Source organism: Cicer arietinum, chromosome 6, assembly GCF_000331145.2.
Source record: "Cicer arietinum cultivar CDC Frontier isolate Library 1 chromosome 6, Cicar.CDCFrontier_v2.0, whole genome shotgun sequence".
NCBI lineage: Eukaryota > Viridiplantae > Streptophyta > Magnoliopsida > Fabales > Fabaceae > Cicer > Cicer arietinum.
The window spans coordinates 25,320,859-25,345,839 of record NC_021165.2 but is presented as its reverse complement, the minus strand read 5'-3'; the positions used below and the strand labels follow the sequence as shown (position 1 = coordinate 25,345,839).

Genomic DNA, 24,981 nt, shown 5'->3' with positions numbered 1-24,981 from the left:
ATTCAAACAAAATCAACTTCAAATAACATCACTCCAATAAAATCTTCAAATAACATCACTCCAATGAAATTAATTTTATGTATTTAGAATCCAAAAATATTATATCTCTTTATTATAAAACCAAACAAACATTAACTTTTAAAGTAAGTTTGTTTTCACTAAAAAAATTGATCTCCACTCTTAGAACTATTTTTTAAATCATTTAAATATTTTACCTATAACTTTTTTCATGCCCTCTCTTATACGAAGCTCTCATACGAAGATAACTCTCATTCGAGTCACATTAGATATTAAATATAATTATTTCTTTTGATAAAAATTTAAACTTAGATTCATCACGTTATATATATCTTTACCAATTTATATTTTATGTTTGAATAATGTTAACAATTTACACTCTCTTTAACACACATTTTCTTTTAATGGTTTAAATTTACATGACCCACATGATTTGGTAGAACCCATGTAAATTTCAACCAATAGAAGAGTCTCTTGAAATATGTATTATAGAAAGGCATCGCAACGAGGCGGGATGGAAGCGATTTTTGCCTCCTCCACCCCCGCACCCGATTAATCAGAAAAAATCTACATCCATTTTCGTTTTTATCAAATATAAAATTTAAGTTTTCATCTTTGTGCGCGACAAAGTTCGAATTTCTCTGTCTGCACCTGCATTCATTCATATATATAAAATAATATATTTAAAATTCATATTTATTATAATTAATATAATAAAAAATTATTATTATACAATAAAATTAAAAATATTAAAATCATATTGAATATATACATATATATAAAATTTAAAAATAACAATAATATTATTAATGGGTCGAGTTCAAGTATAAGTTTCGGTGTAGGATGATATCAACACCTAAAATCTGTCTTCACCCCCGAGTTTTAATTTTAGAAAAGATTCGTACCTACACTCAATCAAGTCAAATTTCTCCATCCAAATCAAAATGAGTGTGAGTTGTGTTGTCATCTCTAGTTAGAGATTACTCATTTCAAAACGAAATATAAATAAAAATAATAGTCGAAATATTAATATATTTAAATAAAAATTAAAATAAAATATATTAATTTTATTGTTATTATTTTATTTATATTTCATTTCATAGTAATATATTCTTGAAAACATTATACTCCGTTTGTACTTTTTATTTTATATGAAAAGAAAAGAAAAGTTAAAAACAATCTTCTCCTAGTGTAAAAAAGAAAGAAGTATAAAAGCATGAAGCAACCATCTAAAAAAAATTGTATTTGAAGGCGGGAGAGTTTCGGACATGAAATCCCATTTAATTTTGGTTAAATCTTTAACGATAATTAACAATAAAATGTCAACAACACGCTTTTCACGAGTAACTGTCACACGCCGCTCTCTCTTCGCTTCTTTCACGCGCTCTCCACTTACTAACTAAATCTTTGCTTTTTCTTAACTGATCCTAATATGTCTTATCATATTGATTTCTTAAAATTTATGTCTGAGTTGACCTCGACCACGTGTCACGCTTTAATATTTCCCACTTATATTTACATTAAATAGTATATTTAATTTGTTCCTATATTTGAAATTTGTATGAATATTATTAATTTAGTTATAGTTTTAATTTTTTTTATCGATTTTTGAAATTAATTAATTAATTTAAAAATTTATTAATTTTAGTTTTTTTAAATTTTTTAAATAAAAAAATAATGTGACATGCTTTAACACTTATGCAATTATAATAAATTCTTTAAAAATTTAACTTTCAATTTTAGAAATTTTTTATTTTTAAATTTTAATTAATAATATATAAATAATTAATGCACTAAATAATTCTATATCATAAAATAATATGTCATATCTTTTAAAATATGTTAAATTTTTATTTTTTTTAATTTAAAAATATAAAAAATGAATAAAACTATCGATTTTTTAAATAAAGAAACAAATTCCATAAATTAAGTTAATATTACTTTACATGTTTATTGATAAGTAATAATTTCTCTTCATTCCCTATTTAAGGGATATTGCATAAATTGTCACATCATCCACCTTCAATGTTAGATTAAAAATCAAGTTATTATTAGTAATTGAATTCTCCATTTTTTAGAGTGATATAATAGTTAAATATAAGAAAATTGATGTCTAATTCAAGAGGAGAGCTTAGGACAAAGATCGTAATTATATAACTTTAATACTGATACTTTAGTTTGAGGTACATGTCTACTTTTATATATTCTTATATTTTAAGTTGATGTTATTCAAAAATCTTTGGTAAATTTATATATGATTTTAATGAATATTATTTATAATACTTTAGTTACTACTTATCGATCCTACTAATATATTGGGCAAGCTCCTCCATTGTACTTGTTCTTGTATGAACTCACAAGGTGAATTATCGTTGGAGGTGATGTGGACTCCAAGATTAGTGTTGAGATGCTTCAATTTAAGCACATTCTTCTTATATGCTCTTACTCTGAATGAGAGGTGTACCTGTAAAAACACTCTACTATCAAAGTATGGCAGGGTGCAAATAGATAGAAAATATAGTGAACGATGAATAATAAGGTGAACCTCCAATTTAAAGAGTGAATAGACTTATAAGTGCTCCAATTATTGCTATTATCGCTTAGACGAATGATGATGTCATAGTGGAAGCACTGCGAATCAATTAACTGATATCAATGCTAAGACATATTTGGTTAACAGTGTTATGTGTGGGGCGTTATGAGTACAGTAGTGCTTCTATAATCCTTTTCATTTGTCATGTGAGTCTCTACAGATGACGTCCAAATAATTTATCTATTGCGTCATTCAAGGTCCCCACATGAGGTCTTTACTGATTTGGTCTTTGATATTGGGTTTGCTTGCTGCATTCATATTGTGTTTCATTTGTTATTAGGGTTGGACATTTTAGACTTCAATTTTATAATTGTAAAATGGAAAGTATTAAATAGAAAGTGGTCTATATAGTATTAATTAGAGGATAAAATTGAAAAAAAAATATAATTAATATTCCTTAGAAGTGAAAATATTAATTATTTTGGGATAATTTTTTTTAAAGTGAAAATAAATAAAGGTTAAGCCAACATATTAGTCCCTGAAAGTGTAGGACATTGCAACTTTGACCTCTAAGTCAAATTAATCATCGAATTATTAAATTATTGATACAACTTTATATCATAAAAGTCTAAAATATATAATTGATTGTCAAAGTAAGCATTGATCATTTTAATATCACGAATTAAACTGATTGATGTTTTGATGATTCGATGATTAATTTAAATTTTTGGTTGAGTTATGGACCAAAATAACAGTGAACTACATAATTTTTCTGCAAAAAAAATAAGCATTTTTAAAAGGATTAAATATATTTTTTGTCCTTATACAATTTCAATATTAGACTCATAAAATAAAAATACAATTTTAGTCCACAAAACTATTCAATAAATAGATTTAATCCATGTTAAAGCAAAACATATTTAATTATCCTTCAAATTAAAAATTTTTTGAATGATTTTTTATTAGTATATTTATACATTATAAAAAGTTCGTTCAAAAAATTTAGAATTTTTTTAACTTGACATGAATTAAATGAGTTTTTAAATGTGAAAAACGAAAGATAAAAGTGACGAAAATATAAATCTAGAAATCAAATTTTGATGTCATTTTTTCTGGAGAATTTTTTTTATAATATTGTAAACATGTTTCAAAAAATTTATTCAAGAATATATGTTACCTTAACATCATAGACTAAAACTGCATGCATGATAATTTTTTAAAATGAAAATTTGTATTTTTATCATATAATACAAGAACTAAAATTGATACTTTGTTTAGATGACAGAAGAAAGTGAAAGGAAATAAAGTAAGAGAAAATAATGCTGAATAAAAAATAATTTATAAAAAATGAACGAAAGCGAGAAGCAAGTGGACTTTTGTATAAATATATCCTTTTTTTTAAAAAAAATTCTTAATTGCCCTTTTTTGAAAATTATTTTCTCAAATGCTTTATTTATTCTTTTTCAATAGGAGGTCGTTCCCTGTGGAAGCGACTACCTGAAGATCAATTTTTTAAAATTCAATAGAAGGTTGTTTCCTGGGGAAGCGGCTTCTAACTGAGTAATATTACTCAGTTAGAAGTCGCTTCCCCAAGAAACGACCTTCTATTGAGTTTCAAAAAAAAAAATTACTCAGTTAGAAGTCGCTCCCCCGGGAAACGACCTTCTATTGAGTTTCAAAAAATTGGTCTTCAGGTGGTCGCTTCCCCAGAGAACGACCTCCTATTGAAAAAAAATAATAATAATAAGACATTTAAGGAAATAATTTTTAGAGTAGGGGAATTAATGAATTTTTTAAAACAAATGGGATATATATATATATATACAAAATCCAAGCAAGTGAATCATATATTTTTATAAAATCTATAAAATAAGTGATAACAAGTAAGAACTTATAGTACATAAAAAAAAATTGATTTTATATATAATATAAAAATGGAGTAGTTTTATGTATCAGGTGCAAAACAATTTAACTGGAGAAAACAATTACTCTAAAGAAAATAAAAAGAGAGATCATAAAAAAAAAAAAAGGAAAGGTGTGGTAAAAAAACTTTCAAATGGAAGGATTTTAGGAATATTTTATCAAATTAGAAGGCCATTTCAAATTTTCTTCCTAATTTAGGGTATAAATTTGTTATTTTTGAGTTTTAAAAAACTTTTTCAAAAAAAATTTATTCCACCAAATTTTTTATTAGGTTGAGTCGCAGACTCTATTTAAGACGTTTCGCGGCACTGTTCAAATTGAACAAGATAAACTATCAACCACGAAGTCCCTAGGATAAAACAATCAAGACAAACTGTATTGGAGTTCTACTACATCGTAGAAAACCGTTCTAGAGTTACACCATCAATAAGACGGTTAAATTCACTCATAATATGGTACTATGATCACTCATAAATTAAAAGGACTACGACACAAAAAAAACCAGTTTAAAAGACTACGACACCAAAATCGCTCATAGTGGTATTAGGACCACCAAAAAATCGACATGACTATAACATACAAACCACTCTAAAAGGATAATGGTATTAGGACCGCTTAAAAATCGACAGGACTACGTCATAAAAACCGCTCTACCACTCAAAAATCGACGGGATTACAACATAAAAACCGTTCTAAAATTTAAAGGAACTACGGTACAAAACCGTTCTAAAATATTGAAGGGACATAAAGAAAGAAATGGGAGAAGTGGCTCAGAAATGGATCAAGTATAGGGAGAAAAGAGAAAGTTGGGAAATGCATCCGACTTTGATATGTTTTTCCCAAGATTTTGACACTCTTTATATAGTGATGAAAGAAAACCCACATATGTTAACTATTCAATGTAAAACTTAAGTATTTATAGAGTTGAAAACTACTCAATTTATAAGAGTTTTCCAATGTGAGACTTCAACAAATTTTTAAATTCACACACTAACATTCTTTATATTCTAGTAATCCCCTACTTGAATTTAAAAAAATTGTTTCTGAAATAGTGTCAAACGCTTCTATAAGATTGTGTATAAGCAGATGTGTCTTATGACTTGAACTTTTGCATAGTAAGTAAGATTCAGATTCAACAAGAGTGATTCGTAGTTTTGAACTATATCTCTAACATTAAACCCACACACAACTTTCTCAAACGCTCGTGCATTAATGGCTCTGCACGTCTATCCCAATATAGTGAGTGCTCTAGGAATTTTGCCTCAAAATTCCATAAGAAGCGACCTCACTCCCACATTCACATAGGTGAGTCTATCAAGAGTACTCATGTAACTAGGTACTCCACTATACATAGAGTATATATCTCATTAAGAGTTTCTATTACCTCATCCTATCATTACTTCAAGAATCACGCTTCTCTGATTTATAATAGCATGTTCATCTCATATCACTTCACGACTTGTTATTACCCATTGAATCTAATTTTTGGGATCTCCATTCTTTTAGATCAGGCTACCATCACAAGTGACTCTTTAGAAAATAGTCTCATCATTTTGGATGTATTTAGGACTTTATCTAGCTAATCCTTTCGTCAAAAGATTTGTTAAATTCTCAATAGTGTGTACACGATCCACTATAGCAACCCGTTTAGAAAGTAACTCTCTAATTGTGTTGTGCTTACGATGTATTTGACGTATGCTACCATTGCAATAACGATTCTAAATCTTTGCAATAGTCGTGGTACTATCGTAATGGATCAACACAATTGGATATCTATTCTTTTAGATCGGGTTACCATCACAAGTGACTCTTTAGAAAATAGTCTCATCATTTTGGATGTATTTAGGACTTTATCTAGCTAATCCTTTTGTCAAAAGATTTGTTAAATTCTCAATAGTGTGTACACGATCCACTATAGCAACTCGTTTAGAAAGTAACTCTCTAATTGTGTTGTGCTTACGATGTATTTGACGTATGTTACCATTGCAATAACGATTCTAAATCTTTGCAATAGTCGTGGTACTATCGTAATGGATCAACACAACTGGCATAGATTTTTCCCATAAAGGAATCTCAGCTAGCAAACATCTCAACAAACTCGGTTCTTCATTAGCAATAGCTAGTACTATCATTTCAAACTCTATAGTGGACTAAGCCAGTAACATTTGTTTCTTCGATTTCCAAGATACAACACTACCGACTATACTAAAAATATAGCCACTAGTTGTTTTGGAGTCATCTGATAAGGTGTTCCAATTAGCATGGTTGTATTCTTCAAGGACGACATAAAATATTTGATAACGTAATTTGAGACTCATGGTCCTTTTTAGGTATCTGATGACTCTTTCAATAGCGTGTCAATGGTCCATACTAGGTCTACTGGTAAATATGCCCAATAGTCCCACAACGTAGACAATGTAGGGTTTAGTACAATCAGTGGTATACCTGAGGCTGCCAATGATGCTCGCATATTCAGTTTGTCTAACATCTTGACTAGTGTTCTTGAATAGTTTCACAATTGGATCATATGGTGTGAAAACAGGTTTACAATCAAAATATTTGTATTTCTTTAGGATATTTTCAACATACTAAGACTGATCCAAAGAAATTTCAATTTATGATCGAGAAATCTTGATTCCAAGGATTACACTTGTTTCTTCGAGGTCTTTCATATCAAAGTTGTTACACAACAATTATTTCACAATATTTACAGCATTAGTGTTTTAACCAAATATAAGTAGGTCGTCTACATACAGACATATGATAGTGCAAATGCCATTTTCACATTTGTAATAAATACAATTTTCAGTTTCATTCACTTTAAACTCATTCAATATAATTATGTTATCAAACTTTTCATGTCATTGCTTAGGAGCTTGTTTAAGACCATACATAGATTTATCTAACTTACAGACCATATTTTCTTGTCCATTAATCACAAAACCTTCAGGTTGTTCCATATAGATTTCTTCTTCTAGGTCATCATTTAAAAAAGTTGTTTTGACATTCATAATGGATGTTATTCTAGTGACCGTTGAGAAAATGTCTAGCAAATCTATATTTTCTCTTTGTCTAAAACCTTTGGTTACAAGGCAAACCTTGCATTTATCAACAGTTCCATCGAGTTTTAGTTTCTTTTTCAAAATCCATTTACAACCTATCAATTTGCAATCATGAGGCAAGTCTACTAAATGCCAAGTTCCATTAGACTCTAGAGAATCTATCTCCTCGTTTATAGCTTATTGCCATAAATCTGCAAGCAAAGATGACAAAATATCTTGAAGATTTGCATGATTCTCTTATAAGTTAAATTGTCTTTTCTTCAAAATCTTATAAAGAGATGTTTTATTTTTAGATTTAAGAACTCTATTCAACACATAACAAACAGTCAAATATAATTTATCCATACCAATGAGATGTAACATCAAAGTTAAGCATAATAGCAACAACTAGTTCAATAAGAGTTCTATTCTCCCCTTCAACTTTACCATTCATTTCAGACGAATATGGTGCAGTTGTTTCTTGTATAATTCCATGCAATTTATAAAACTCATTAAACGAACTAGAATCATACTCAGTTCATCTTAATCTTTCTATTAAATTAATTTTTAATTTCAATTACAAAGATCTTAAACATGTCAAGCCCTTCACTTTTATTATTCATTAGATATACAAAAGTATAGTCAAAACAATCGTCAATAAAAGTGATAAAATAATGTTTTTCATTTCTTGTTAATGTTTCATCAAGTTCACATATATATTAAATCTATAAGACTCAGATTCTCTGACTACTGATTTATGTGAACTTTTGGTTAATTTCGTTTGACTATAAAAATCACATTTTTCAAAATTATTTAAAGATAACTTTGGAATTAAACCTAAGTTACTTAAGTTTTGTTCACATGACAGAGTCTAGCATGCCAAATATTAAAATCACACAACATGTAAACAAAAGGAGACACTCTTAATTTCAACATTTAATTTAAACGTGCATAAGTGGTGTAACAATTTTCAACTAAAATATTATATATAGTGGTGTACAATTTGCCAACAAAAATATGATATTTAAATTTGGTGTGCAAATTTGCACATATGCCTTATTCAGAAGAAAACCATAAAATAAAAAAAAAAATAAAAAACTAGAAATAATATTTTTTTTCTCTTTATCTCAGAGACTCTTTAGATAAAATTCTTTTGTTTTATGTTTGAAAGAATTTTTGAAATCCTTCCAAGCAGGAGCAGTTTGTCAATGATAACAATAATTTACAAATTTTCATCTGAAGTCATACCTTAAGAGATGATCTCATGAGCTATCTTCTGAATTTCACGAGAGTGAGCCTCCACCAATCTGTCGTCGATCATCTGATACTCTACAGGATAAAACAACATAGACAAATTGTATCGGAGGTCTACGATACAGTAGTATGGCAATTAAAGCCACTCGTAATATGATACTATGACCACTCATAAATCGAAAGGATTATGACACAAAAATCGCTCTAAAAGACTATGACACCAAAACCGCTCATAGTGGTATTAGAACCACTAAAAATTCGACGAGACTACGACATAAAAATCGCTCTACAAGTATAGTGGTATTAGGACCACACAAAAATCAATCTTGAAGATTTGCATGATTCTCTTATAAGTTAAATTGTCTTTTCTTCAAAATCTTATAAAGAGATGTTTTATTTTTAGATTTAAGAACTCTATTCAACACATAACAAACAGTCAAATATAATTTATCCATACCAATGAGATGTAACATCAAAGTTAAGCATAATAGCAACAACTAGTTCAATAAGAGTTCTATTCTCCCCTTCAACTTTACCATTCATTTCAGACGAATATGGTGCAGTTGTTTCTTGTATAATTCCATGCAATTTATAAAACTCATTAAACGAACTAGAATCATACTCAGTTCATCTTAATCTTTCTATTAAATTAATTTTTAATTTCAATTACAAAGATCTTAAACATGTCAAGCCCTTCACTTTTATTATTCATTAGATATACAAAAGTATAGTCAAAACAATCGTCAATAAAAGTGATAAAATAATGTTTTTCATTTCTTGTTAATGTTTCATCAAGTTCACATATATATTAAATCTATAAGACTCAGATTCTCTGACTACTGATTTATGTGAACTTTTGGTTAATTTCGTTTGACTATAAAAATCACATTTTTCAAAATTATTTAAAGATAACTTTGGAATTAAACCTAAGTTACTTAAGTTTTGTTCACATGACAGAGTCTAGCATGCCAAATATTAAAATCACACAACATGTAAACAAAAGGAGACACTCTTAATTTCAACATTTAATTTAAACGTGCATAAGTGGTGTAACAATTTTCAACTAAAATATTATATATAGTGGTGTACAATTTGCCAACAAAAATATGATATTTAAATTTGGTGTGCAAATTTGCACATATGCCTTATTCAGAAGAAAACCATAAAATAAAAAAAAAAATAAAAAACTAGAAATAATATTTTTTTTCTCTTTATCTCAGAGACTCTTTAGATAAAATTCTTTTGTTTTATGTTTGAAAGAATTTTTGAAATCCTTCCAAGCAGGAGCAGTTTGTCAATGATAACAATAATTTACAAATTTTCATCTGAAGTCATACCTTAAGAGATGATCTCATGAGCTATCTTCTGAATTTCACGAGAGTGAGCCTCCACCAATCTGTCGTCGATCATCTGATACTCTACAGGATAAAACAACATAGACAAATTGTATCGGAGGTCTACGATACAGTAGTATGGCAATTAAAGCCACTCGTAATATGATACTATGACCACTCATAAATCGAAAGGATTATGACACAAAAATCGCTCTAAAAGACTATGACACCAAAACCGCTCATAGTGGTATTAGAACCACTAAAAATTCGACGAGACTACGACATAAAAATCGCTCTACAAGTATAGTGGTATTAGGACCACACAAAAATCAATGGAACTACGACATAAAAAACGCTCTAAAAAATGAAGGGACTACAATAGAAAACCATTTTAAAATATGGAAGGGAATACGGTACAAAACCGCTCTAAAATATTGAAGAGAATACGGTGCAAAACCGCTCCAGAATATTGAAGGAACAGAAAGAAATGAGAGAAGTGCCTTGAAAATGCATAAAGAAGAATATGGAGAAAAAAGAAAGTTGGGAAATATATCAAACTTTGGTGTGTTTTCACAAAAGTTTCACACTTTTTATATACTCTTTATATAGTGATGAAAACAAATCCACATATATTAACTATCTAATGTGTGACTTAAATATTTATAGAATTGAAAACTATTCAATATATTAGATTTTTTCAATGTAAAAATTCAACAATTTTTTTAATTTATACATTACCATACTTTATGTTCCAATAAAACTTTTTTAGACATGTGACATAGCAAATAAACACTTTCTCTACTCTCTAACATGCAACCAAACGAAAAGAACCCACATTTTCATATATTTTCATCTTTCATATTTTTCATCCATTCACTTTAAGCTTAACAACCAAACAATTGTGTTAAAAATTAAAATTTTATAAAAATAAAAAATTGAGATTTTTACGGTACATTGAAGAAGTAGTGTAAAAATTAAATATTAAAAATGTATTTAATTTTTGTTAAATAAAGGAAAATGAAGCGCGTGATTTTTGAATACAAAATTTAACGCTAAATTTACTAATGCCAAATTTGACAAAGTAAACGAAGTAACTAACATTGCCAAAAAAATAAGCTAACTAGAATAGTGAAGAGTTGAGAACTACTGAACTAGTACACCAAAAGTACTCATATGAAAATAAGTTTTTCGCATGAAAATAAGTTTTACATGGAACACGGTTGAAAGTGTTTGAGCATATTTATAAATGATAAAATTTAAATTAAGTAACAATTTAGTGATATCATTTAATTTTTATGTGTTCAAAAATTTGTCTCTATATATTGTATCCAAGAATTTATACATGATATTTATAGAATAATATAAAATTTAATTACAGTTTTGATAACTATATTTTCACCAATTTACATAATTGATCATCTTATTTTAAAAATCAATAGTTTTTGTACCTCTTTAAAAATTTTGAACTAAAAAATTGACAATTTGACATATTTTAAATGATATGATATAAAATCATCAAGATGCGTTAATTATTCATGTCATTAATTAAATTAAAAAAAATAAAAAATTTCGAAGTTGAAAATTAAGTTTTTAGAAAACTTTATTGTGATTTCATGAGTGTTAATCATTCTACATCATCATATTATTTGTTACGTTATTTAAAACATGTTCCATCGACATTTTTTAGTTAAAGATTAGACTGGTGAACCAAAAATGTCAGATTTTAAAATAGAGATATTAATTTCATGAATTGGTATAAATAAATAACTAAAATTTCAATGAAGTCATAATAAAATGAATGTCTTATTTAACACAACAGTATTTAAAATTCTATAGGATAGAATATATAACTTTCAATATACTTTTTTTAAATATATTTTTTTATGAAATTAATTTATATATCATAAATATAATTATTTTTACATTGTCAATCAATCGCAACTGTTAAATTAATAAATATATTTATATCCATAAATAAATGTGTACATAACAACTAAACCATTTTATATTTAAATTTTTAATAAATACCTCTATAACATTTGTTAATATTTTTCATAAGTAATAACAATAGATTTTGGTGGAGAGTCCAACTAACATAAAAAACAAAATAACAATGAATCAAATATTTCAAAATTACAAAAGACTTTAAAACTATATTTACACAAATTTTTGAAACATTATATATATAAATTACTATTACTTTTATTTATCAAACATTTAACTTATTTATAAGGTTCTTTTATTTAAATATTTCTTTTTTTTTAAAAAAAAAGTCACTAAAATACTCCATATTAAAAAATATATACTAAAATGCTCTACCTTTTTTCACCTTTAGGAGGTCGCATCCCGCATTACGACGACCACCTCAAGGATAAGTTTTGTTTACAGGAGGTCGCAACTAGATATACGACTATGTATAAGGTTTTAATTTTTTTTCTTCTTCTTCATTTTAACAATTGAATAAATGTTAATTTATTAAATTAAAAATAATTAAAATATTTAAAAAACAAAAATTATATTAATAAAATCAAATAAAATATATTAAATTGAAGAAGAAAAAAGTACAATTGAGTAGATTTGCCAAAACAATTAACGTGTTATATTATTTTAACAATTCTCTATTATGTTGTAGATAAACTTATATTATCGTATCAACTTGCTCCTATTTTGCAGATAAATTAACAACTTAATTCTATTTTATTAACAACTTCGTCCTATTTTTTCTACGGATCTAATAAATAAAATTAATAAAAATAATAATAATAATAAATTATAATTAAAAAAATATTAAATTATATTAATAATATAAAAAAATACATTAAATTGAAGAAAAAAATACATTAAATTTGAGTAGATGTGTTACCATCGTTTGGACAATGTTTCCTAGTATGACCAGAGAACCGACATAATCCGCACTTTTTTGGTACTTTTTCTGTAGTTTCCATTTATGTTTTAACGCGTTAACTTTTTGGGCGACCTTTTATTGACTCTCCGCATTTGAGGATTGTGACACACCTTAATACATTCATATTCTGCCCAATATCCTTTGTTTGGAATAAGTTGGAACGTTCCATCGTAGACTTTTAATACTGTTTCCACCTTATACACATTAGGTATAAGCCTTCAACAATCATATTTTATGTTAGAACATGCTACTATAACATGTGAACAAGGCATATGTATAGCTTGATATTTCTCACAGTCGCACCACTTGTTAGGAAGATTGACAGTGAAATGACCAATTGGTTGTTGTCCTTCTCTTGGATTTATTGTCTTGTGGTCCACGAAACAAAATCCCAAAATAATTGATGAAAGATCATTATCCCACTTATCAAACTATTCTCATGATAAGCTGAAATTGTTTTCATTTCTACTTTGGTTCCTGGAGCAAACATTCACATAACCAACAATCGTTATGGGAGTTGATTGCAAGACTCTTCTCAATTGTCATAAATTTGTTCGATCGCTTTATTTTTGGATATCCAAATATTTCTATGACTTACTGTGTAATTGTGCAAAGCTTGAACCTGAGCAATAATGACTTTCACTTTGATTGAAGGTTTCACTTTCAAAACTTGCATTACGCTTGTACATATCATGTTAGAATCGAGCTTCTGATGATCTTGTGACAATGTAGAATTTGTGCATGTATGAGGCAAATCGTGTATATTTAAAATATCTTTCACTATTAAAGGATTCAAGTAAGACATCTCAATATAATTGAAGTTCAACAGTTTTAACAACACTTTATAGAGAATTGTGTCTTGCTATGAAACTCAATGTAATGTATATAGAAGGATGTGCATTGTTGTTACCAAACTGGGCATAGTATCGTTTGTCTTGTGTGGCTCCATAATCACCCAATGCATGGATATTTTTTCACTTGCATAAAGATAACTATTGCAAATAAATTTTATTTATTTTTTTTCTTTTTTAAAATCAACTACTTACCATATTACTAATTTTATTATATTATTCTTTTTATTTTTTATATATTCAACATATTTAATTCTAGTGGTCTAAATTTCAATAAAGTTCCTCATAACGACAAAGAAGGATACCGAAAAACAATCGATCACATGATGGTTGAGGAAGTAATATATTCATTCACATTTATTTGCACATTTTTTTAATTATATTGTTTTTTATACTTCTTATATTTACTTTAGCTTATTTTTTTACATGTCAGTTTTATTGGAAATCGTACCTCGGGTTCCAACACGAAGTTTTCGAAGAAGAGATGGACACATGGATTGCATGTACCTATTTGCATTGTTATCATATTGTTGAAAAATATGATATTGATAAAGTCGCATTTATGTTCGACTTCCATCAACAAATACCACAACCACCAGAGGACATGAAAATCTACGATGGGATCAACATGAGGTGTGACATTGATGATAATTGCAACCAAGTTTGGAAAGAAGAGATTAAACATTAGAACAAGCGTGAGAGTTACGTATTGCAAGGTAAATCCGTAGAAGGTGTTTTATGTCACAACACAAAATATATGAATTAGTGCACCAAGTTATTTATGTTTGTTGAACAATATATGCGTGATCCCCGTTTGCAACCGTCGTCATATCCTCATGTGCAGTCGACCTCCCAATCAACCCCATAAGAACAAACCATATAAGAAACAATAGAACTGTCTTTATCATCACCTCACCTACATGCCCCTACAAAAGTTCCATATTATGTTCCATTATCGCCACCGCATGTACATGTATCTGCAGAAATGCCGACTCAGTATTATGTTCTGTCAGTGCCAAAAATACCAACCTCTGGTCATCAGACAGAACATTGGATTTTCTATAATTTGTTTGGAACTCAGTGCACAAAGTTGGCTTATACTGTTTTTGATTCCATGTATAACCCTGAGACTCAAAATTATATGGAGGCATGTGATAGTGGTTTTAATCTATATAAAAATTACGATAAGGATAATGATCAAAATGAGGATCAACCAGAACAACCTCAACTCTATCCTAGATGTGGAACTTGTAGGTCATTTAGGTGAACATTAATTTAAATTTGATGTATTTTTGTTCTTCAATTTGATGTATTTTTTCTTCGATTTAATTATTTTGTTTGATTTTATTAATATAATTTATTATTATTATTATTATTATTATTATTCTTATTATTATTATTATTATTATTATTATTATTATTACTTATAAGATCTAAAGGAAAAGTAGGAGACAATTGTTAACAAAATAAAATAAAGTTTATAATTTATATGCAAAATAAGAGAAAATTATTAACAAAATAAAATTAAGTAGCTAATTTATCTGAAAAATAGGAGAGAATTGTTAACAAATTAAAATTAAGTTGATAAAATAATATAGCACATAATTTATTTTGGCACATCTATTCAACCACATTAATTTTGATGTATTTTTTTTCCTCTTCAATTTATTGTAGTTTGCTATTTATTTTGACACATCTATTCAACTGCATTAATTTTGATGTATTTTTTTTCTTCAATTTAATGTAGTTTGTTCGATGTTATTAATATAATTTATTATTATTTTTAATAATAATAATAATAATAATAATTATTTTTTATTAATTTTTATTTATTAGATTCGGATAAAAAATAGAAGAAAGTTGTTAACAAAATATAATTAAGTTGCTAATTTTGCAAAATAAGAGTGAGTTGTTAAAATAATATAAATTTATCTACAAAATAGGAGATAGTTGTTAAAATAATATATCATTGTTTTGACACATCTACTCATCCCTATGTTTTTTTTTAATTTAATATATTTTATTTAATTTAATTAATAAAATTTTGTTTTTAAATATTTATATTATTTTTAAATTATTAAAGTAAAAATTATTCAATTATTAAAATAAAGAAAAAAAAAATTTAAAACCTTTTACATGTTTGCATCGCATGCAACCTGCTATTACTGCATCAATTTTTTTTTTCTAGTTGCAAACTGGAGATGGGATCTCTTGAAAATATTATGATATTTTGATATATTTTTAAATATAGATATTTTAGTGATTAAAAAAAAAGAATATTTAAATAAAAAAACCTAATTATAATTGAATTGACTATAAAGTATGACTCAATTAGCAATGTAAAAACGTTGTTAGATTAAATATTTTCTGGTGTGCACAGTTAGTTTTGTTGTTAATTTTTTAATAAAAAAAATAATGGTAAGACTAAAAAACTGATTGAAGTGACGTTTCTAGAGTACAAATAGCGATATCTGATTGGACGTTTCCAAATGTTCAGAAACGAACAGTAGGTGAGATTATCAAACCCCGGATCCCAAATTAAATTTAGTAACAGTTTGAGAGAGAGAGAGAGAAAAAAAGAACCAAACCATATCCTAATTTGTAGCTAGCTACAATAGTAGTGTACGCACGGTTTTTGCACTCTCGTTTCTTGTCCTGCAATTTTACACTTCATTCTCACGCACAACACAATAGTTGTTGTCGGTGCAATTGCAAATGGAGAACGATACTCAAACTGATGCCAAAGATGAAGTCTTGTCGGTTGAGCTTTCAGCTCCTCCTTCTTGGAAGAAACTGGTCTCTTTCTCTCTTCCTCATCCTCCATTTTTTATTTATTTATAAATATATATTTATTTCATTTTTATGCAATTCAATTTTTTTTCCTTTTTTTCATTGTTACGGTTATTATATTATTATTATTGTTGTTGTTTTTAGGAATATTATTGTTGTTGTTGCTATGTTTTTTTAAGGAAGATATGTTTGTTACTTTGACTTGATTCTCACTTTAATTGTCTGAAATTCTTTAAATTTATTAACTGGATTCTGGATTTTCTTTTACTTTTCTTTTTTATTAGTTAATTAATTTTTTTTTGTAGTGAAATGTTAGGAAGAATTTAGTACTGGATTTTGTTTCTAGGGTTTTCCTAAAAGGGCTTGTAGAATTTGGGGATAGATTTTGTTTCTAGGTTTTTTTTTGAAAGGGCTTACCTTATTATAATGTCCCTTGTTTTTTTTTAATAATTTATTTTTTGCAACAAAACAAATTGGTGGTCCTAGAGCTAATACAATTTCTATACCAATTAGCTAGTTTCCCAGCTAAATTTTGTTGTACTTTTTTTATACCCATTGGTAAAAGTTTCCACATTGGATAGAAATGGGCTAAATTGTTAAAGAGTCCCACAATGGATGAAATAAGGTTTGAGTATGTGTTTATAAGTAGAGGTTGTCCTCGCCTTACACGTCGGTTTTGTGATGATGAATTAGGCCTAATATAAAAATCTATAGAGCCACTCGGGTCACATTCCTGATGTCCAATCTGATCACATGTTTATAAGTTACCGTGATGACCCAATATAAAAACCTAAGGGTGTGTCTGTTTGTTAGTTTCTGAAGGGTTAAATCTATATTTTGATATTTAAATAAATTTAAAAGAATAACATGATATTATATTTTCATTTATCATGTTGTTCTTTTAATAAAAAAAAAATCAAATATATATTAAAATTTAGACTTAACCCTCCAAAGTCTTCTCAAAAGGCTGGCTTAACGGTTTTGGTGAGAGGATAAAGGGCCAAGCTATTTAGACGCGTCTCTGTCAATGTTTCATAGGTGTCAAGTTTCCATTTGTGGTCTGTTGCTTGTTCTTTAGATTTTTTTATGTTGTCTAGAGGAAGACAGTGTCTTAGCTTTTAATATCAAAGTGTTCTGTCTTTCAGTTTTTTCAGTGTCCTATGTGATTCAGAAAATTTTGGTGCAAGATTCTGTTCCATTCCGGTACCTTTCCATATTAAGCTTATTATGATTTTGTAGATTTTCCTTTCTTTGCACTCTATTTTATCCCTACTGGATTCTGAATTGCAACTACCTAAGTTAATTAATTGATGATGTAGAAAATCGCTTAGATTTGGGGGAAAATATCACTGGCAACTGATAGTATTGATTGATTTATTCTAAGATCAAGTTGTGAATTAATGCTTTGGATTCGGAAAGTCATATTTTTGGTGAAAATTATCCATTGGTAAAGAACATTATCTGAATTACTCTAGGCCTATGAAGTACAACCACAAACATCAGACACGACACTGACATATCGATACTAATAATAATTTGAAAAAGTGGAAGTAATTGATTGTAATTACACGTGTCAGTGTTGTATCCGTGTCAGACACTAAAAACGTATTCAATCTGAAATCAATTAGGAATTTGGTTATTGCTAACAAATTTTACTTGATTCCTTTTAGTTGTATGATGTATCGGAATCGTTTTTTAGTGCATTTGTATTTGTACTATGCAGTTCTTCCCTAAGAAAGTAGGAACACCAAGAAAAAGCGAGATTGTATTCGTTGCTCCAACTGGAGAAGAGATAAGTTCCAAAAAACAATTGGAGCAGTACCTGAAAGTACATCCCGGGAATCCCAACATATCAGAGTTTGATTGGGGAACCGGTGAAACCCCGAGGCGGTCAGCAAGGATTAGCGAGAAGGTCAAATCAACTCCTCCGCCGGCAGAAACTGAGCCTCCTAAGAAACGTAGCCGAAAATCATCTGGTTCAAAGAAGGATGGCAAGGAAACTGAAACCGATCAATCGCCTTCAGCGGAAAACAAGGCAAAGTCTTCTGTGGCCGATCCCAATGACACTGACAACAACAACGACAATGATAAAACAAAGACCGATGCTGAGGAAATTAAGCAAAGTAACGTGGAAGGTGAAAATGTGACTTCCGAGAAGCCTCAAGTGGAAGAAACATCAAAGGTGGAACAAGGAGAGCAACTTGTCGAGGAAGCTTTGATTGCTGTGGTGGTTGAAAAACCGCAAGAGGAGGCACCGGTTGAATCAGAAAAGGAAAATGGTACAATTGACAGTAATAAGCAGGAAAAAATCGACGCTGTGGAAAACGAAGGAGCTGAGAAAGTGAGTCTCGATGTTGAAGATATTAACGGTAAGACCGAAATTAACGAAGGAGCTGAGAAAGCGAGTCTCGATGTTGAAGATATTAACAGTAAGACTGAAATTAATGAAGGAGCTGAGAAAGCGAGTCTCGATGTTGAAGATATTAACAGTAAGACCGAAATTAACGAAGGAGCTGAGAAAGCGAGTCTCGATGTTGAAGATATTAACGGTAAGACCGAAATTAACGAAGGAGCTGAGAAAGCGAGTCTTGATGTTGAAGATATTAACGGTAAGACCGAAATTTCAGCAAGTGATGAAAAAGAAACCATTCAAGGTGAGGAGCAAGTAAAGAAAATGGTTGACAATGAAAGTGTTATTTGGAGCAGTGCACAATGAAGTAGTATTAATTAATACTATATTAGTATTAATCAACTCTTAGTGCATGCTGCTGATATGTACTTTATTAATATTACTTAGTGCCCTTAATTTTTTTAATGTTATTAAAGATGTTTTAGTTATTTTGTGACATTGTGAATGTCTTGTATTCTGTTTTAACATATGGATGTATCTAGGAGATTAAACTTGTATGCCTCATAGATTAGATCTTTTGGTTTTCCATAGTGCAGATCTTAGTGTAGATTGGAGATGTTTGTTCCAAATTTATGTGAACAATATAAAACATTTGAATTTGAATTTCTTGGATTTATTGACTCATTTGGTTATTTTGTGTTTTTATTACTTGTTTGGAGAAAGAAGTATGTTTTTGAGCTGCATTCGATATAAAGTACTCGAGCACATTAAAGAATGAGAATCTAAGTTTTTCTAAAGTAGCACAAAATTGAGTTGGAACTTTGATTGAACTAATATTAGTGGTGTATAAATGATCAGTTTAGTGTGTCATTTATTCGGTCATAACATTTAATTGAACTAATTTTTAGATAAAATCTGTTTTTTAATTCCATCAAATTCGATGAATTATAGATTTAATAAAAATGAGATGAAATAAAGATGAATAAATTTCAAAACAAATTGTCAAATAACTTAATTAACTCATAACATTGTCTTAGACAACCTTCCTATATAATCAAAGAAATTCGTTCAATGTTGGAGAAGAAATAGAAAATAAAAGGCCGACAATCATAAGTTAGTTAGTATCTAATGCTTTTTAGAAAGAGTGAATAAATAATAATAATAATAATAATAATAATAATAATAATAATAATAATAATAATAATAATAATTATTATTATTTTTTATCTTTAAAGTAATTTGAGATATGACGAATAATTTAATGATTACAATGAATTTGGAATTTTTGGTCTAATATCCTTTATTTTTATTTTTATTTTTTATTTTGTACCAAACTACCATACTATGAAATATTTATTTTGTACCAAACTGCCATACTATGAATTTTTTTTTTAATTTGTGGTATTTTTTTTAATTTAATTAATTTTATTTTATTAATATAATATATTTTATTATTATTATTTTTATTTATTTGATTCGAAGAAAAAATAGGAAAGAGTTGTTCCCAAAATATAATTAAATTGTTGATTTATCTACAAACAGGAGACAATTGTTAAAATAATTTAAAATTATCTACAAAATAGGAGAGAGTTGTTAAATACAACATATTATTTAGTCAACTATATTTTTTTTCTTCAATTTAATGTATTTTATTTTAATTTGTTAATAATATTTTTTTAAAAATATTAAAATATTTTTTATTTTATTAAATAAATAATTTTTTATTTACAAAAATAAGAAGAAAAAAAAATAACTAGACTCGATATAGAAATACGACCTTCTATTAAATTTCGTAAAAAATTTCCTTCAACATATCAATCTTACGATCAATTGTTAGAATTCAAAAACACGATATTTTAATATTATTTTTTATAGTGTAACAGTTTGATAAAAAAAATATTAAAATAAAAATTCCTATGAACTCAATATTTTTTTATTTGTCCTTGTCTTATTCTTAATATTTTTTTTTTTGACTGAATCAAACCTAACTTATTACTTACATGTCAGGACAGGTTCATGGGATGGGCCAGATCCTCAATTGAATACTTTAAATGATTCATTCACAAATTTCATACTTGTGCCCCTAGAAAATTCCATATATTTGACGTTCAACTCATCTTTTTCGGAAATGTCATAATTATTTTAACCACGTTCTTTAATGAAGAAGTGTAACGTTATTTGTTGAGAAAATTAGTAAATGAATATTTTATTTTTTAATTTCCCCTATAAATTATGAAAAAAAAAATTTAATTATTTTAAATTCAACAAATATACTATTTTTTATTTTTGTCTGTATACTATTTTTTTTTTATATAGTCCTTGCAAATATATTAGTTTTTGTTCTTAGTGTTTTGTTTTAATTCTTGCAAAATTAATTCATAATAAATAAATTTTGCAAGAATTTAAATAAAATTAAAAAAAACTAAAACTAAAAGTTATATATTTACATAGATTAAAAAAAAATATTTTTTTATTAAAATAATATATTTATCTAGACTAAAATTATATTTCAACCATATCATTTTTAATCATAAAATTATGGTTCAAATGTAATTTTATTCTTTGTAAATATACTAGTTTTTGCTTTTATTTTATGTGATAATGTGTTTAAATTGTTCTTCATGTCCTGTGATATCAAGGTACGGAATTCCCTTTCACCCATGATTCTACGAAAGGTATTGATAACCCATTAAAATATCCTTGATGTTTAGCTTAGTGAAAAGGTTGAAAATCAAGCTTGAAAAGTATATAATAAAAAGGTATACTTTAAGAAGGAGTTAAAGGGTAATTGAAAGTAAGAATCTATTCTAAGATGTTGAAAACACCCTTTGTTAAAATTGCAATCTTATTTTTTGGTTTAAGACTAAGAATCTTATTCAAATCATGTTAACAATCTATCATCTTTTGAAGAAAAGCTAAGAATCTTTAGTTAGATTATGACAAGAGAAAAAGTTTTCTTAGCCAATGAAGTTAACTTTATTGAATTACATAATACAAGGGTGCACCATCATAGTTTCCACAAGTGGAGTCCTCTCATTTTCTTAGTATGCTTAGAGTTCAACAACAAATGGTTTTCTCTTTCAAGTGTTCATTCTTTCTTTCGCTTCTCATTTTATCAATAACATTTTCTCAAGGTGTGTATTTTATTGATCTTTATTATTAAAATTGGCTTTGATGTTTCATATTAAATGTTTACTTATTTGCAATTAATAGACATTTTAATGATAATAGACATTTTAATGATAATACTATGGACAGATGCATGTTCAACATTTATTTTTTACATTGAGTAAAAAGCATTTATGTTTACATAGTGTATTTTGTTTAAGTTTTTATTTTTTATTTTTTATTTTAAAATTCTTACGTAGGAGTTTTGTTGAGTATCGGTATCTCAAAGATAGTGACATTAAATGATTGAATATCGGTATTATATCCAACAAAACTCTAAGATATTAAAATGTTTATTTTTTTTACTTAAGTTTATAGTAAAGTTAGCTTATGTTTTTCCGTGGGATCTGGATTGTATTCTAGATTTGACTCTATACATCCATACAATTGGTATATTTGTGGTGGTCAGTTAAGATCAAAAAGTCAAAATTTTAAATAGATTTTATTATTTTTATTAAAATCTAAAATATGAGCTTAAAATATGGAAAGCTTATCTTATTCGTGAGTATCACAAATACACCGATTGAATGACAACTTGCAGTTGTGATTTCATACAATCCGAATCCATAAACAAGATCCTAAAACAATAATATTATGATCATATTGGTCATTTAAAATCAGTCAATTTAGTCGTTAAATTTGTTTTTAAAAGATTATTATGATCAATAATTTTTAAATATTATTTTAGAATTTTATTAATTTTTTTAGGCACTAAATTATTTGACCCTACAAGACTAAAGTAGTAGATTGTTCAAAAATTCTTTAATGTCATTTTTATGCATTGCTTTGCATGACATGAAAATTTATAATTTTAGCTTTGAAATTTTTCTATGGTGCAGTTTTAGGTAACAAAGCATTTACTGGAACATATGGAGTGAACTATGGTAGAATAGCTGATAATCTACCTTCCCCTGAAAGTGTAGTTACATTACTCAAAGCTGCAAAAATCAAGAACACAAAAATCTATGATTTTGATCCTAAAGTCCTAAGTGCATTCAAAGGTTCAGGAATAGGAATTATAATTGGACTTCCTAATGAATTTTTGAAAGACATAAGCGTCGCCGAAGATCGCGCGATGAATTGGATCAAAGAAAATGTTCAACCATTTTTACCAGGAACAAAAATTGTTGGCATTACAATTGGAAATGAAATCTTAGGAGGAGGTGATATTGAACTTTGGGAAGCTTTGTTACCAGCAGCTAAAAATGTCTATAGTGCCCTTAATAGACTTGGTTTAACACATCAAATTGAGGTTTCTAGTCCACATTCTGAGGCTGTTTTTGCCAATTCATTTCCTCCTTCTTCATGTACATTTAGGGATGATATACTTCCTTACATGAAACCTTTATTGCAATTCTTTTCACAAATTGGTACCCCTTTTTATATAAATGCATACCCTTTTTTGGCTTATAAAAATGACCCTCAACATATTGACGTAAACTATGCTTTATTTAAAAAAAATCCTGGCATTTACGATGCCAAGACTAAATTACATTATGACAATATGTTTGATGCGCAAATTGATGCCTCTTATGCTGCATTGGAGAAAGTCGGATTTGAGAAAATGGAAGTGATTGTTTCTGAGACGGGTTGGGCGTCTCGTGGAGATGACAATGAAGCCGGTGCAAATTCGAAGAATGCAATGACTTATAATAAAAATATGCGAAAGAGGTTGCTTAAGAAAAAAGGGACACCTTATAGGCCCAAAATGTTGGTTAGGGCTTATATATTTGCTTTGTTTAATGAGAATTTGAAGCCTGGCCCAACATCAGAAAGAAACTTTGGATTGTTTAATCATGATGGAAGTATTGCTTATGATATTGGTTTTACTGGACTTGTATCTTCCTCAGCTACCTCCTCTTTGATTTCCTTCAAGGTATGGATATTTTATATGTTATATACTTCTTTATATTATTTTGATCATAAATTATAGCAAGTCTTAGATATACTAGATAGATATTTAAATTATTTAATATTGGTATTATGATAGTATTCTTGGTCTACAAATAAAAGAATGTTTTTAGATTTATTTCTCCGGTCTCTAATTATAAGCAAAAATTGATCAAAACAAATTTGATGTATTCGGTTTAAAATTTGAATTAAATTTATTAAATTTTTTCATTCATTTATATTTTAAGGTAGAGTAGTACCATCTAAAATAAGGTCTTTAGTCGATCTCTTATGAAAAAACAAAAATTGTCGGTGAAATTTTATTCTCTAATTTGAAAAAAAAAAATATAAAATTTGATTATTTTCATGGGAGCTTCTATGATACATTCACAAATTAAAGAATTTTAATATATTTTCTCTATAAATAAATTAATTAATTATTTTTATGAATCAAATAACTATTTGCTGACTTTTGGATTTCAAGAAAGATAATTTCATAAGAAAAAACATTATTTGGTTGTTTATAATTATTGTATTAACTTTTTACATTTTATCATAAAAATAATCAATATTATTCACTATTACGTGTATTAAAAATTCAAAAAAATAAATTTATTTATTTTGCTGACACTTTTAGTAAATAATATATTTCATAAATTATATAATTTATTTCGTAAATTATGTATTATGATATCTAACAAATATAAATTGCAGGGTATTGGGTCTTCATTCGTGATGGTTTCAACAAGTTGTACTGCAATTCTTCTTCTTCTTTTAGCATTGTAATTATCAGTCAAAAGAATGAATGTACAAGAGAATTGAATTATTAATTATTCTTTGAATCATGTAACAATTTTCTAAATGCATTGAATATAAGCAAATTCTAAAGCAAATTATTATACCTCACATCCTACAACTATTGAT

The 24,981-nt window shown here is 27.6% G+C and overlaps 2 protein-coding genes across 2 annotated transcripts; both read left to right on the top strand.

Annotated features, from left to right (window-relative positions):
• The first annotated feature begins 16,438 nt into the window (after positions 1-16,438).
• On the top strand, positions 16,439-19,683 carry LOC101494095 (uncharacterized). The gene is made up of 2 exons (XM_004506889.3): positions 16,439-16,655; positions 18,373-19,683. The coding sequence occupies exons 1-2, from the start codon at positions 16,575-16,577 to the stop codon at positions 19,363-19,365; spliced, it is 1,074 nt and encodes a 357-aa protein (XP_004506946.1). The 5' UTR covers positions 16,439-16,574; the 3' UTR covers positions 19,366-19,683.
• A 2,309-nt stretch (positions 19,684-21,992) lies between these two features.
• Positions 21,993-24,965, top strand: LOC101494403 (glucan endo-1,3-beta-glucosidase 14). The gene is made up of 3 exons (XM_004506890.4): positions 21,993-22,133; positions 23,007-24,043; positions 24,772-24,965. Exons 1-3 carry the CDS (start codon positions 22,046-22,048, stop codon positions 24,841-24,843), a joined length of 1,197 nt encoding a protein of 398 aa, XP_004506947.1. The 5' UTR covers positions 21,993-22,045; the 3' UTR covers positions 24,844-24,965.
• The last annotated feature ends 16 nt before the right edge of the window (positions 24,966-24,981 follow it).